Here is a 17,659-nt window from a genome sequence, read left to right as displayed (position 1 = left end):
TGAGAAAATAAAATTTTGACTCCCACTCAATTTGGGTCACAGTGTAACAGATTTGCATTAGATTCTCTATCTAACTTACATATGTAGAGGATTCGAATGAAAACAAATTACTGTAGCTGTCTTTTTTGGCAATGAAAAGCCATACAATACTACATGGAGGTATACAATATTAAAAACTTTATATAAAAACAGCATCCATGGACATTTACCCAGGTTTATCCAAAACTTTCTGACATCGCAATTTTCTGGTGAGAATTGGTGTTTTTTCAAGAACACTTCCACTTGAAAATAGTACTTCACAAGGAAGCATCCTTAGTGACACACTGTTTACTTTAGCAATATATGATGTAAATAGTAATCTACCTGTTGGAATTAGAAGCAACCTATATAAGGATGATTTTGCCATATATTATTCAACATCTCACATTAAACATGTAGAGTGAATCATTAATAAAACCATAATAAAGATAGATGAGTGGGCCTCATCTGGAGGCATTAAATTATTCGTACATAATACTCAAGGAGTCATGTTTTCTATAAACAAATTGTGGAAAAAAGGTGAAGCAATAGATTTAAGAATCAGAAACCATAGTGTACCAATTGGCCAAACTGCAAAATTTTTATGGTTAGTATTTGATGTTCACTTGAATTGGAAAGCCCACTTATCATACATGAAATAAAAATGTAAAAGATCATTAAATCTAATTAAAAAACTATCGAACACTACTTGGGGAGCCAATAGACATACCCTTACCTTACCATATAAAGAAACAGTGTTGTCTATCAGTGACTATGGAAGCGAAATATATGGCTGAGCATCAGAAGCAATGCTTGGAACGCTGGATCCAATTCACAGTGAAGGCCTTAGAATATGTTCAGGAGTCTTTAGATCATCATCAACCTCATCTTTACTAGTTGAATGTGGTGAACTACCCCCCCTCTCTCTCTCTCTCTCTCTCTCTCTCTCTCTCTCTCTCTCTCTCTCTCTCTCTCTCTCTCTCTCTCTCTCTCTCTCTCTCTCCATAGAGAGAGATGTAACAATGAAGAGTACTCTGAGAATTCAGACAAGTGATTCTCCAACAAAGATATTATTTAAAATTAAGAGATGCATTTATAAATAATCACTCACCACCTTTCCATGTTAGAGCAAGAAGATTGTTCGAGTCAATGAATATAAATGTGCAGTTGCCTTCGATAGCAAAATTACCTCCTCCTTGGACTATGAATAAAATAAGAATTTGCACAAACTTAAATTATTTATTAAAAGGTTACTCATATGCCCCAGAACACCATAGACGACATACAATAGAACATATAACCTGAAAAGGTCCACATTATGCAATATACACAGATGGATCTACATCACAGTACAGAGTTGGGTGTGCTGCAGTATCCCAAGACAAAATATATCAGTTCGCCCTACCTGATAATGTCTCAGTATTTACAGCTAAGTTATTTGCAGTAGCATCAACCATAAAAATAAAGAAACCTCATGTAATAATTTTGTGATTTTTAGCAACTCTAGAAGCTCCATAGAAGCCATTCAAAGTTATGTACCAAAAAATAACATTGCACAACAAATTAAGTTATTATGTACTCCATAATAAGTCGTATAATAATGGGAAGGGATCAAGGGAAGTGGAAAGGCTGATAAAACAGCTAAAGAAGCAGCCCATATAACAAGATCAAATATAAATATCCCTATTAATGAGTATGTAACACAAAAAAATAAGTAAAATAAATAAATGACAGAATATATAGAATGAAGAACCTGAAATAATAAGTTAAAGCAAATAAAACCTGGTGTTAGAAAATGGAGTTCATCATACCAAGTAATTTTGACATGTCTCCAAATAGGCCATACTCATCTGACACATGGATACTTAATGAGCAGCCCACATGACCTAGCTCCCGAATGCTCAGAATGCAAAGTGATAATAACAGTCAAACATGCATTGTGTCAATGTCCAAAATACAACCAACAATGGTTGTCAAGTTTAGGAAATAGACCTCTCAGTGAAATTTTATCAGAATCTACATTTTCAGTTGTTCGAATTTTAATATTCCTGAGGAGCTGTAAAAAAGTTAAGTATATCATAGTTTAACCAGACCACTGAGCTGGTTAACAGCTCTCCTAGGGCTGGCCAGAAGGATTAGATTTATTTTACGTGGCTAAGAACCAACTGGTTACCTAGCAACGGGGCCTACAGCTTATTGTGGAATCCGAACCACATTATGACGAGAAATGAATTTCTATCACCAGAAACAAATTCCTCTAATTCTTCATTGGCAGCTCGGAAAGTCGAACGCTGGGCCAACAGCATGCTAGCCAAAAGTTCTACCCACCCCTCCAATGAAAAACTGTAAATTAATTGATAAAATATAAAAAGTAATTTATGAAAATACAAAAGCCCATGGGGCATTAAAAGATAAAAAAATATGAATTTTAAAAATGTTAACTTAATCTATATTTTATAATTAGTTTTTTCATATTGTGCAGATGGAAATGTGAGTTAAATGTATTTAATATGCGTGCGTATTCAGTGTGGAACCATATGCTTTTTGCATATTTATTTTTAAAATTTCATTGTCATTACAGGTATTCATTTAGTCCCAGTGTTTGGCCAGTGGCCTAGACCTGGTACACCATTTCATTTAATCCTTCAGGCCAGCCCTGTGAGAGCTGTTAATCAGCTCAGTGGTCTGGTTAAATTATTTTAATAATAAATAAATAATTACCCCAAACAGGACAGTGTTCTAGTTCAGGGTGCTTTGTTTTAGACTCTCAACCGTTCCCCAAATGTTCACTGGGGTGTTCACGTTGATCTTGGCTCGAGTTCTTTCGCACGTGTATGTCTGTGGAAGTACCTGAGTGATTGACTGGTCTTGGTGAGTTCATTACCCCAGTCACTAGAACAGAGATCTACTTCTTGAGTTTCTGTCATGACGTGGGTGTAGTGATCAACTTCAAGAAGTCAGGTATCCCGTTCATGCAGAGGATAAAGTATCTTGGCATGCTTAGAGACACGGAAGCAGTGAGGGTCTTCCCTTCAGATGCTCGTATGAGCAGGTTCAGAGAGGCAGCACAGAAGTTTGTCTCAACAGGGACAATCTGCTTGTCAGTGGCATTTTGTTCTGGATCACTTGTCATCATTGGAGAAGATGGGCCCTCAGGGGCAGCTTCACCTCTGCTCCCTTTAGTGTGGGATGGAGGAGGGGTCTCCGGCAAGGGACCCTCCTTTCTCTCCTGTTTCTCCTTTGGAGGAAGTGAAGAGAGATCTAGCTTGGTAAGTAGATGACAGGAAATCTCTTTTTTAGGAGTGCTGTTGGGCATTTTTCCTCCCAAGGTGCTTCTGTTTTTTGGACACATATACTAGGGATGGATGGCACACCTGGAAGAATTGTTGATTTCAGGTGTGTGTGGGACCAAAACGAGAGATACCTCCATATCAATGTCCTGAAACTCAAGGTTGCTTTTTTAGACCAGCAAGAGTTTTAGAACCGAGTGATGGGGCATTCTGTGGTGTTGATGAGTGACAACATTACGTTAATGACATACGTCAACAAGCAGGGGGGGACTGGTGTCCTTCCAGCTGCACAGGTTGGCAGTGCCTGGTGATAAGGATGGAGTCCTTACACCAAAACATTGCAGAGAGACTCTTTGAGTCATGGGGCGTCCCAACCTTGATCTCTTTGTAACCTGGCACAACAGTAAGTTACTGGTGTTCTGATCAGTTGTGTTGGACTGTGGGTTGCAATGGAGGACGCTTCCCAGCACTCAGGACATTTTAGAGACTTGCACCTTCCCTCAGTTTTGTCTGGTTCGTCAGATGATCAGTGGGGCTCAGATCACCCTGAATTTCAGATCGACTCTGGTAGCTGCCAGTAGCCACACACTGAGTGGTTCCTGGATGTGTTGGCTCTGTTATCTGAAGTCTCAAGAGAGATTCCCCCATAGCTCATCCTTCTGTGCCAGCCACATGTCAAGAAGTATTACCAGGTGGTGAAAGTGCTGGCACTTCATGCCTGGTGACTATTCAGTGTCTCTTGCAAGCAAGAAGGTTGTTTCTTGATGCATAGCAAAATAGATTTCTGGATACCTGCAGAGTCCTCAGCAGCTGTGTACCAGGGAAAATGGGCTGTCTTCCGTAGTTGGTGAAGTCGATGGGGTATCTCTCCCATCAGAGCTTCTCTTCAGCAGGTAGCAGACTTTCTCACCTTTCTTTTACCAGAGAGGCTTCCCTCCATTTCAGCCATTGAGAGCTATAGAGCTGCCCTTGGCTAAGTCCTTCTGTTGAAGGGAATGTATCTCTCATCTTCGTGAGAGATCTCTATGCTTCTGAGAAATTTTGAACAGTCTTGCCCACCCAGGAACTCAGGCCCCCAAGTGGAACAAGACTCTCAACTTAAGCAGTTTAGCTCGTATGCCGTAAGAACTGTTGAGGGAGTCATCAAACTGTTTTCCTTGCTTACATTGGCATTGGCGAAGAGGATAGGTGAGCTTCTTGGCTTACAATGCTAAGCACTAGAGGGAATGGGGATCTGTTAAGCTCGAGTTCATCCTGGAATTCATAACCAAGACTCAGAATCCATTGGTCCCTGACATCAGATCTGAGTCCTTTTCGATCCCCTCCCGAAAGGACTTTGTAGGTACTGATCAGGGCGAGATGCTATTTTGTCCAGTTAAGATGCTCTGGTATTACCTCAAGAGAACTCGACATCTCTGGCCTGACTTTCGATGTCTCTTCGTTAGTATTGGCTCAGCCAAGAAAGAGGTGTTCAAGAACACAATCTCTTTCGGGTTCCATGAGACTTTGAACAATCTCACTCTTTGTCTGACTAGGTTGATGGGAGTTCAGTCTGGGCGAGAGCTCATGAAGTTAGGTAATGGGAGAAGGTATGTGGATGTGCCAGATCACATTTTTCCTTGGGTCTTGTGGTGGCTGCCCAACAAGTTGTGTAGCTCATCTGGCTCCCCTAAGGGGACAGGTAGCATCTAGTCTAAGCTGTTTGGTAAGTGAGAGAGAATGTGTGCAAGTGACTGGTCTCCTCCCTTTGTCTCTTTTACCTGTCTCTCCTTTGTCTCTTTTACCTGTCTCTCTCTTAGGCAGAGAGGCAGGTAGTGAGCCATTACGTGCTGGATGGACGAGTTTTGCAGGTGACTACATGACAGGGGCATCCTGTCCTTCATATTTTTGTAGACTGATTGCACGCATGCCCCTCTCTCTCTCGAGACAAGGGAAAAAGCGATAGACAGTGAAACAAACTTTTTGGTTTTATTAACAAGTTTTATTGTCTCTGACACTTTTGGCTTCCTCCAAGCCTTCCGCAAAAGTAATGACGCAAACTCATTTCTGTATGCCATGAAGTCTAGTAGTTGCAACATCCCTCATGTCTAACAAGCTAGAGATGCGGGATTCCTTTCTCGCTCTTCCAGACCAGGTAGGTATTCCAGGGTTGATAGAACCAACCAGTCGGTTCAGAGATTTGCCCAGACTCCTCCCACCAATAGGTAAATCTCCTATGTAAGTAACAAAGGTATGTATTTGCATATTTACATGTACATCCCACCTCAGCCTACCCTCAGCCTAGTGCTTGGATCAAAAGGTAAAGTGGAGTGCAGACCAACAAGTGGGCAGGGCTTTCCCCATACCGTCAATGGTTAACGACCTTATCTGAAAGTTAAACGGCCGTTCCAGCTTGCGAACTAAATCCTAGGTAAAGAACTTCAGGTTTGTATGTTAGGAAAAATACACATCACTTTAAAAATCTGCTATGTTTCCCCTTGCTGTACTGTACATATGAACTTCATTTTGCAGGAGATACGCCATTTCATTGCATGTATGAAACTTGCTCAGCAGCGTTTAAAACAAGCTCTGATTTACGTCGGCATGAGCGACTTCATACTGGTGCCAAGCCTTACAAGTGTATCATCTGTGACTACGCATGTACCATAAAATGTAAGGTATTTAGACTCTTCTTGATTTTACCAGAGTGTACTGAAGAAATTTCTGAAGGATATAATACTGTACTTTTCTCGATTCCTAATGTCCATTTTCTTTTATTAAGAACCATGATTCCTGTTGCGTAGATAGACTAAAAAATATAATGACAATTTTTCAGGCAGTTTATACATGTTGGGATAATAGTTGATGTCCTTAATTTTGTAAATTATTTTTTTATTACAAATGCTTAGTATCCTGTGAAATATAGATACAGTACAAATTTAGGTTGATTATATTTGTTAGTTTACTTAAATATGCTTGTTCTCTCTCTCTCTCTCTCTCTCTCTCTCTCTCTCTCTCTCTCTCTCTCTCTCTCTCTCTCATACACACACACATCCAGTATATACAGTATATATATATAATATATATATATATATATATATATATATATATATATATATATATATATATATATATATATATATATATGTATATATATGTGTATATATATATATATATATGTGTGTATATATATATATATATATATATATATATATATATATATATATATATATATATATATATATATATAAATATTGTCACGATGCGTATCAAGTACCTGGTTACTACACAACTAATCTCAAGATTCAAAATATACCTCACTTCAGCCAGATACCTGAACTCTCATAACATTAATTGTTACGACTGAGTACTCTAAAGGTAACAGTGATCCCTTAAGAAAAAACTTATTTATCAATCACTTGAAAATCAAACTAAGTTCATCAGAATATGTGTGAGGTATCAAAAATTAAACTAGAAATCTTCTAGAGTAAAAGAGCATCACTCCATCAAAAACTCTAACTGTTTCCTGGTCTTAATTCACTTTAGCAAAACTAAAAGAACAAAACATGTTTATCACTTTGCCTTATGCACACATAATCAATCCTATTCACTGGTGATCAATAAATGAAACACTGTTTTTCTAAAAATGTTAAATACAAAAATTTATTTTCAGATTCAAAGTTTATAACTAGAATTCACAATTAATTAGAATTCACAATCTGAAAAATTTACTATTAGTTGAAAATAACACAAAACTCAATGAATTCTTGAATTAAATTATGAAACAAAACTAATTCACAAAAACTTTATCAGGAATTTAAATTAATCAAGCAAAATTTAAACTATCAAGAATTACTCAAGATTTAAAAGAAAATCTCAATAAATGAAATCAAGTATGCAATGTTAAATTAAGTATGCAATGTTAAATTGTATGCAATGTTAAATTAAGTATACAATGTTAAATTACCAAGAAATATTTACAATGCTATGTAAATAAATGTTACATCACAAACATAAAAAATGTGAAAATATAAAGAAACTGTAAATAGAAAACACACAAAAATACACGTAAGATTTATCAATAATGATTTCACTTGTTCAAAATTTCCTAACTTATCATACCACAACTTCCTAACTTATCATACCATGGTATCAATAAGTAAAATTTCACGTTACCTTACACAAACTTGTGAAAACCTCTGTAAATCACTTGCTGCAGCTGCATTACACAATACACACTTTTTTACCAGGCGCCACTTAACTAAATAACTTTGCTAAATTCAGATCTCAAAAGTTAATGTTAAAAGTGACCACAAAAATTTACGTTAAAAGTAATCTCTTCCTAATTAGGAATGAGAGAAGAGAGAGAGAGAGAGAGATGGAATCAAATCGACTGGTCTCAGAAATCAGAATGAAATAAATTTTAGGATTCCAGTAACAGTGAAACAATTACATGATGTCATTAAAGCATTTTGTAAATAGATACAAAAGTGCAGATGACGTAAAAATAATTTTGGGTGCGAGATAGAAGGAGAAGCTTCTGGAAGGAAAATACGTCATCCCAGCAAAACGTTTTGAATGCAATCTTACAAAACATGACGTAATTGATCAGGACACGTATTCTTTCTCTCCAAGTGGCAACATTGACTCAAACAACGCATGTAACAACATGAAATCACTCGTCTTGAGCCCGTATGGGACGAATTGGCGTTTGTTTTGCAAACCTGTTATCGCTAAGCCCAAAACAAAGCGCTCACTCTTATCTGAACTGATGACAACTAAAATGAAACAAGCTTTCCTGGACACACACACGTGTTCATATACTACGCTTTTACCAAGAAAGATATTCGTTCTAAATTACGTTACCATTAAAATTGTATTAACAATTCTAAATTACGCTATCAAGTAATCATTATGTTCTTTTGAGATCTGATGCCAAACTAAATATGACACTTCAACAATCATTATCATTAAACATAACACATGAAAAAAGTAAATATGTCAAAATTATAGGAGGATATACGTATTACAAGGCAACATCATGAAATTCCTCCCCCGAGAAGATTACTTATCCCGGTTTGAATCCAACGATTCACAACGGGATAAATAATCTGTTATGACATTATCTTTTTCCTGAAATGTGTTTAACACTTACATTATATGGTTGCAGGCATAAAGACCACCTGGTCAATCTCATATTATTATTTTTTATCTTATTGATGAATGAGATTGGGTTGTGATCCGACAACACTAAAATTTCTTCATTCCTAGGTCGGTTCACATACACTTCAAATTTTTCAATGCTGTGATTAATGCTAATGTTTCTTTTTCAATTGTTGAGTAAGTGTTCTGGTGCTTTTTTAATTTTGAAGACATAAAACATACTGGATGGAAGATTCTGTTGTCATCTTCTTGAAGTAGAACAGCTCCAATTCCACAGTCGGATGCATCAACTTGTATCACGAACTTTTTATTGAAGTCTGGAGCTTGAAGCACTGGTCTTGAAGTTAATATGGCTTTAACCTTCTCAAATGATTCTTGACATTCTGGAGTCCAATCAAACTTTCTTTTAGGACTGGTTAAGTCAGTTAAGGGAGCTACTACGGCTGAGAAATTTGGACAGAATCGGCGATAAAATCCAGCCATGCCCAAAAATCTTTGTAGCTGTTTCCTTGTAGCAGGAGGGTAGCCTTACGGATACCTTCTACATTAGCATCAATAGGAGCAAAAAGGCCTTTTCCAACTTCAAATCCTAGATACTGTACAGTTGCCTTTCCAAACTCACTTTTTTGTAAGTTGATTGTTAGTCCTGCTTCCCGAAGTTTCTTGAACACTTTTCTTAATATCTTCAGATGTTCTTTCCATGTATTAGAATAAATCACAATGTCATCAAGGTATACACCTACTCCTTCTATTGATCCTAGTAGTTGATCCATCACTCGCTGGAATGTTGCAGGTGCATTCATCAGACCAAACGGCAAAACAGTGTATTGATACAGTCCAAAAGGAGTAATGAAAGCTGATAGTAACTTAGCATTCTCATCTAAGGGAATTTGATAATATCCTTTCAACAAGTTTATCTTGGAAACAAATTTGGCTTGCCCAATATTATCAAGTAATTGATCAATAAGAGGCAAGGGATAATTGTCAGCCACACTGATGGAATTCAGTTTCCTATAATCAGTACACATCCTAAATGAGCCATCTGGTTTCTTCACTAACACACAAGGAGAACTATAATGACTTGAACTGGGTTCTGCTAATCCATGCTGCAACAAATATTCAACTTCTTTCTTCAAAACATCTCGATGAAAAGGTGATAAGCGATAAGCTCTCATTTTAAAAGGTTTTCCATCTTCTCTGATCTTTATCTCATGCTTTGTTAGATTGGTACGCCTAGGTACATCTGCAAAAATTTCAGGGAAACTTTGAATAACTTCACTTAATTCACTACTTTGCTCAACACTCAGATGTTTTAGTTTATCTTCCAAATTTTCTAATATTGAAGAATTGTTCATCTTGTTTTCAGCTCCCAATTCGTAGCCATCATCGTCCTCTGTAGATGAAGTTGTTTGTGTTATTGACACTGTTTCAGTTTTAGTCTCTGAGAAGTAAGGTTTCAAAAGATTCACATGTATCTTCCTCTGTCGTTTTCTTCTTCCTGGTGTTTCAATCACATAAGTTCGATCACTTAACTTCTCTATTATCCTATAAGGACCTTGAAACTTATTGGTAAGGGGAAATCTTTTCACTGGTAAGAACACTAGAACTTGCTGTCCAATACTAAAATTTCTTAGCTTAGTCTTAGCATCATATTTTCTTTTCATTTTCTCTTGACTTATTTTCAAATTTTCTAAAGAGAATTTTCTAATTTCTCTTAACCTTTTCCTCAAGTTCTTCACATATTCTCCTTGGATTTCCTCTTGATTTTCTTCCCAATTCTCTGCAAGAATCTTCAATGGACCTCTAATGTCTCGACCAAAAATCATTCCATTTGGTGAACATCCCATGCTTTCTTGATAAGCATTCTAACTTCAAATAACATTAAAGGTAAACCAGTATCCCATTCTCTTCCTGATTCATTACAATACTTAGTTAACATACCTTTCAATGTCTGATGGAACCTTTCCAAGGCTCCTTGAGTCTCTGGATGATAAGCAGTTGATAACTGTTGTTTTACTCCTAACAAGTTCATCACATCTTGGAATAATTTTGAAGTAAAGTTCATTCCTCTATCACTTTGCACAATTTCTGGTATTCCAAACTTGGAGAAAAACTCCACCAACTTCTCAGCAATTACCTTTGCACTTATACTTCTTACAAGAATCGCCTCAGGATACCTAGTCACTGGACACATTAATGTTAATAGATATTCATTTCCTTTCTTTGTTTTCGGAAGTGGCCCAACCACATCTATAATTACCTTGTTAAAGGGTTCTCCTCTAACTTCTATGGGTTGTAGGGGTGCTTTCTGAATGGTTTCATTCGGTTTTCCAGCTATCTGGCATGTGTAACACACTCTGCAAAATCTGCTAACGTCCTTGTGAAGTCCAGGCCAGAAAAAATACTTCATAATCTTCTCAACAGTCTTCCTGATTCCCATATGTCCAGACTCGTGCGCTACTGCTACACTTGTTTCCTCAATGGATATGGAATCAAAATTTGATGATATTCACCCTATTCAGCATTTCCTGGTATATCTGCAGGTCGATGCTTCCTCATTAGCAATCCTTCCTTTAGATAATAACAGGTGGAGGTTTGTTGCATCTCTTCTTGATCAACAACTCTGAAGAACAAATCAGCCAATGTTGTATCCCTCTTCTGCAGTTTCATTAGCTTCTCTCTTGTCACTTGACCAACTTCAAGGGCTGAACTCTCCATATCTGCTAACTCTGCCTCTGTAGTTTCACTACTATCTTCAGGAACACTTTGACTACTCAGAATCTCTTCATTAATAACAACAGGATCCTCTTCTTCTTGGGAAATCTCTTCATTACTGACACTAGGGGAAACTTCACTTTCCTGGAACAGTTCTTCTAATCTTAAAAATCCTTCACTTGATTCTTCTAGTGCAGGTAAATCCTCAGTATTTTCACTTGCAGACATAGTTCTCTTCATACTCCTGGTAGTTACACAACTTGGAAACAGGTGGGGGTTTTTCTTCTCTAAAGCTACTGTAGGACTAACCCTTAACGGTTTGTCTGTCACTATAGGACAAGGAACAAATGGTACACTACCAACTTCATTACCCAGTAAAACATGTACACCTTCAACAGCTAGTGAGTCCTTTACAGCAAAATCAACATTTCCTGTCACCAATTCACAGGACAAATGCAAGCGGCATATAGAGGAGTTACCTCTTCTCCTCCTATACCCTTCAAAATAACTGAATCTCCGGTGAGATTCTTCTCCAACTGTGGGTGAGCACCACGAACTACCACACTATGGTTACTCCCCGTATCACGTAATACCTTGACTGGTACCTGCACACTTCCTCCTTGAGTTGTCAGCATACCTTCATAGATATATGGCTTAAAAGCCTCCAAGCTGTTCAGCCACTCACTGCTTGAAGTTACATTTCCACTGGTTGCTAAACACTCTGCTTGTTTAGTCTCAGTCGTTCCCCACACTGCTCTTCGTAGTTTGCTTCACCTGGTTACCTTTAACCACTTGACCAACTGGTTTGGTCTGCTGTTGTGTCTGATAACAATCTCGACTGTAGTGTCCTACTCTTCCACACTTGTAGCAGACAACATTAGTCTTCTGTATCTGTCTTGAAAACTGACTGGATGATGAGGATTTAACATTTAATTGCTGAGGGGTGTTACCTGACTTTGTATTGGCATAGCCACTAGAAGGATTTCAGTTGTAATGTTCCTGAAATTTGGATGAGATCTGAAACCTGTGCGTTGTTGGTTCTGGTACTTGACATTATAATTTCTTTTGCTAGAAATTATATTAAAATCTTCGCTCAATGTAGCAGCTTTGTCAAGTTTTTTAACTCTCTCTCTCTTAAATAGGCTCTTATGTGTTCAGGAATTCCTCTAAGATATTGTTCTAGGACTACTAATTCCTCAAGTTCGTCCATAGATTTAACTTTAGCAGCCTCCAACCATCGTTTAAAACATCTTCTTACTTTGTAGGCATAATCCAAGAAAGTTATCTTGTCATCCTTTCTCAAAGATCTGAATCTTTCATTATAATATTCAGGGGTCATCTGGTAAACTTGTAGCACATTGTGTTTGAGTACCTTGTACTCTTTACACTGATCAGCTGATAAGGCTAAATAGGCACTTCTTCCTTTACCAATGAGAACACTCTGTAACAAGACCGACCATTTATCCTCTGGCCATCCCATACCTGAAGCCACTTTTTCAAAGTGATCAAAAAACTCATCTGGGGCTTCTTCTGTAAATTTTGGAATTAATTTCTGCACTCTTACTACATCAAATACAGGGTCTGAATTACCTTGAGTAGGGTTAGACGGTGTTACAGGTAACTTGGAGCGGGCTTTATCAGTTTCATCTCTCTTTCATAATCTTCTTGTTTCCTTGCTCTTTCCCTTTCCTCTTTGCTCTTTCTCTTTCTTCTTCTGCTGCTTTTTCTTCTTCTCTTTCCTTTCTTTCTCTTTTTCTCTCTATTTCTCTTTCTCTTTCTGCTTGCATTTTCTCTCTTTCAGCCTGTATCCTCAGCTTAATCAAATTTTCTTCTGCTTCTATACGTCTAAGCTCTACTTCTGCATCACTTTTCTCTTTTTTTTGCTCATGTTTATCTGTAAATTCTGCCTCAGCTGCATCCAACAATTCCTGTGCCTCACCTAACTCTTCATCTACTTTACCAGAGTCCATCAATGCTTGGATTGCAATATATTTGATTTGTGCCTTAATCATACCACTAGACACATTACCCCCACATGCTACTGCTAAAGCAATCCACTGTGCCTTAGTCAGGTTGGATTCAGATAACTCTTGGATGGAAGGAGCTGCTAAAAACCTCTGAACATTGAACAGAGCCATTTTTCTCTAAGTTACTCAACTAAATAATTCACAATACAAAGCAAAAAATAACTATGTGGTCACTCTCCTATCAAAATATATCCCTAACACCACCAGTATAAACCATAAACCAGAGTGATATTTTGTTTTGTTCCCGGGTCTCTGGGCACCAAACAATATTATGTCACGATGCGTATCAAGTACCTGGTTATTACACAACTAATCTCAAGATTCAAAAATATACCTCACTTCAGCCAGATACCTGAACTCTCATAACATTAATTGTTACGACTGAGTACTCTAAAGGTAACAGTGATCCCTTAAGAAAAAACTTATTTATCAATCACTTGAAAAATCAAACTTCATCAGAATATGTGTGAGGTATCAAAAATTAAACTAGAAATCTTCTAGAGTAAAAGAGCATCACTCCATCAAAAAACTCTAACTGTTTCCCTGGTCTTAATTCACTTTAGCAAAACTAAAAGAACAAAACATGTTTATCACTTTGCCTTATGCACACACAATCAATCCTATTCACTGGTGATCAATAAATGAAACACTGTTTTTCTAAAAATGTTAAATACAAAAATTTATTTTCAGATTCAAAGTTTATAATTATGAATTCACAATTAATTAGAATTCACAATCTGAAAAATTTACTATTAGTTGAAAATAACACAAAACTCAATGAATTCTTGAATTAAATTATGAAACAAAACTAATTCACAAAAACTTTATCAGGAATTTAAATTAATCAAGCAAAATTTAAACTATCAAGAATTACTCAAGATTTAAAAAAGAAAATCTCAATAAATGAAATCAAGTATGCCAATGTTAAATTTGAATGCAGTTTACTTTATTAAGTATGCAATGTTAAATTAAGTATGCTTGTTAAATTACCAAGAAATATTTACAATGCTATGTAAATAAATGTTCCATCACAAACATAAAAAATCTGAAAATATAAAGAAATTGTTTTAGAAAAACACACAAAAATATGTGTAAGATTTATCAATAATGATTTCACTTGTTCAACCATTGTTAACTTATCACACCATAACCTTCTAACTTATCATACCATGGTATCAATAAGTAAAATTTCACGTTACCTTACATTCCTTCCTTGTGGAAAACCTCTGTAAATCACTTTTTGTTTTGTTTGTTACACAATACACACTTTTTACCAGGCGCCGTCCAAGTACCCGAACTAAATAACTTTGCTAAATTCAGATCTCAAAAGTTAATGTTAAAATGGTGACCTTTTCTTTTAGTTTTAGTGTTTTTAATTTCTTTTTGTTTATTGTTTTTGGTTGAGAGGTTTATGGAACCAAATCGACTGGTCTCAGAAATCAGAATGAAACAAATTTTAGGATTCCAGTAATACGTGAAACAATTACATGATGTCATTAAAGCATTTTGGGTACGAGATACAAAAGTTCTAGAAGCAGGAGGTGACGTCATTAAAGCGTTTTCCTCTTCCTCCAGATACAATGGAGAAGCTTCTAGAAGGAAAGTTACGTCATCCCAGCAAAACGTTTTGAACGCATCTTACAAAACATGACGTAATTTTCAGGACACCTTTTCTTTCCTAACAATACTAGGTTGGCGAACGTGACTCAAACAATGCATGCAACAACATGAAATCACTCCCTTGAGCAGGTTCATTTGGGACGAATTGGCGTTCATGTTCTCAAATCTGTCATGTCCCTAACCCAAAACAAAGCGTTGCCCTCTTATCCCCAACTGATGACAGCTTTGCGAAACAAGGGTTGGTGGACACACACACGTGTTCACATACTACGCTGGTTTACCAAGAAAGATATTCGTTCTAAATTACGTTACTATTAAAATTATATTAACAATTCTAAATTACGCTATCAAGTAATCATTAGTACTTTTGAGATCTGATGTCAAACTAAATATGACACTTCAACAACCATTATCATTAAACATAACAGGTGATGAAAAAAGTAAATATGTCAAATTATAGGAGGATATACGTATTACAAGGCAACATCATGAAATTGTTATTTTTATTGTTGATTATTTATCCCGGGTTTGTTTTAGATTCACAACGGGATAAATAATCTGCTATCCCATTATCTTTTCCTGAAATGTTTTAACACTTATGGTTGGTTCCTGGTTTTTCGTTCCTTCATTCCCACCTGGTCAGTCTCATATTATTATTTTTCATCTTATTGATTTGAATGCTTATTGGCCCAGATTTATAATGGGGAAATTTCTTCATTCCGGAGTATTCGGTTACATACACTTCAAACTTTTTCAATGCTGTGATTAATGCTAATGTTACCTTTTTCAGATTGTTGAGTATGTTTTCTGGTGCTTTTTCAACTTTGAATTTATGAAACATACTGGATGTAAGATTCTGTTGTCATCTTTTTGAAGTAGAACAGCTCCAATTCCACAGTGGATGCATCAACTTGTATCAGGGTGAACTTTTATTGAAGTCTGGAGCTTTCCACTGGTCTTGAAGTTAATATGGCTTTAACCTTCTCAAATGATTCTTCATTCTGGAGTCCAATCAAACTTTCTTTTAGGACTGGTTCCAAGAAGTCAGTTAAAGGGATCTACTCCGGGCCTGAGAAATTTGGACAGAGGAATGTTCCGATAAAATCCAGCCATGCCCAAAATCTTTGTAGCTGTTTCCTTGTAGCAGGAGGGGTAGCTCACGGATACCTTTACATTATCATTCAATAGTGAGCGAGAAGGCCTTTTCCAACTTCAAATCCTAGATACTGTACAGGATTGCCTTTCCAAACTCACTTTTTGTAAGTTGATTGTTAGTCCTGCTTAAGTGGTGAGGTTTCTTGAACACTTTCCTTAATATCTTCAGATGTTCTTCCCATGTATTAGAATAAATCACAATGTCATCAAGGTATACACCTACTCCTTCTATTGATCCTAGTAGTTGATCCATCACTCGCTGGAATGTTGCAGGTAAACGTCATTCATCAGACCAAACGGCAAAAACAGTGTATTGATACAGTCTCAAAAGGAGTAATGAAAGCTGACAGCAACTTAGCATTCTCATCTAACGGAATTTGATAATATCCTTTCAACAAGTCTATCTTGAAACAAATTTGGCTTGCCCAATATTATCAAGTAATTGATCAATAAGACAATAAACTGGATAATTGTCAGCCACACTGATGGAATTCAGTTTCCTATAATCAGTACACATCCTAAATGAGCCATCTGGTTTCTTCACTAACACACAAGGAGAACTATAATGACTTGAACTGGGTTCTGCTAATCCATGCTGCAACAAATATTCAACTTCTTTCTTCAAAACATCTTATGAAAAGCCTGATAAGCGATAAGCTCTCATTTTAAAAGGTTTTCCATCTTCTCTGATCTTTATCTCATGCTTTGTCAGATTGGTACACCTAGGTACATCTGCAAAAATTTCAGGGAAACTTTGAATAACCTTCACTTAATTCATGGACTTTGCTCAACACTCAGATGTTTTAGTTTATCTTCCAAATTTTCTAATATTGAAGAAATTGTTCATCTTGTTTTCCCAGCTCCTAATTCGTAGCCGTCATCGTCCTCTGTAGATGAAGTTGTTTGTGTTATTGACACTGTTTCAGTTTTAGTCTCTGAGAAGTGAACAGGCCCAAAAGATTCACATGTATCTTCCTCTGTCAGTTTTCTTCTTCCTGGTGTTTCAATCACATAAGTTCTGATCACTTAACTTCTCTATTATCCTATAAGGACCTTGAAACTTATCCAGGTCCTAGGAAATCTTTTCACTGGTAAGAACACTAGAACTTGCTGAGTTTACTAAAATTTCTAGAGCTTAGTTTTAGCATCATATTTCCTTTTCATTTTCTCTTGACTTATTTTCAAATTTTCTAAAGAGAATTTTCTAATTTCTCTTAATCTTTTCCTCAAGTTCTTCACATATTCTCCTTGGATTTCCTCTTGATTTTCTTCCCAGTTCTCTGCAAGAATCTTCAATGGACCTCTAATGTCTCGACCAAAAATCATTTCATTTGGTGAACATCCCATGCTTTCTTGATAAGCATTCCTAACTCCAAATAACATTAAGCGTGGTAAACCAGCATCCCATTCTCTTCCTGATTCATTACAATACTTAGTTAACATATTTTTTCAATGTCCCTGGAACCTTTCCAATTTCCTTGAGTCTCTGGATGATAAGCAGTTGATAACTGTTGTTTTACCCTAACAAGTTCATCACATCCTGGAATAATTTTGAAGTAAAGTTCGTTCCTCTACTCACTTTGCACAATTTCTGGTATTCCAAACTTGGAGAAAAACTCCACCAACTTCTCAGCAATTACCTTTGCACTTATACTTCTTACAGGAATCGCCCCAGGATACCTAGTCACTGGA

General features: G+C 36.6%; 1 protein-coding gene across 1 annotated transcript in view; it reads left to right on the top strand.

Annotated features, from left to right (window-relative positions):
- LOC136825227 (uncharacterized) overlaps nt 1-17,659 on the top strand; it is a 595,353-nt gene that overhangs the window by 412,280 nt on the left and 165,414 nt on the right. Inside the window, exon 14 of the mRNA XM_067081250.1 lies at nt 5,820-5,960. Within this exon, the coding sequence (XP_066937351.1) occupies nt 5,820-5,960 (141 nt within the window). The remainder of the gene's footprint in view (nt 1-5,819; nt 5,961-17,659) is intronic.

This window comes from Macrobrachium rosenbergii, chromosome 37, assembly GCF_040412425.1.
Source record: "Macrobrachium rosenbergii isolate ZJJX-2024 chromosome 37, ASM4041242v1, whole genome shotgun sequence".
NCBI lineage: Eukaryota > Metazoa > Arthropoda > Malacostraca > Decapoda > Palaemonidae > Macrobrachium > Macrobrachium rosenbergii.
The sequence above is the reverse complement of the archived record's forward strand: the minus strand, read 5'-3'. Positions and strand labels throughout refer to the sequence as shown.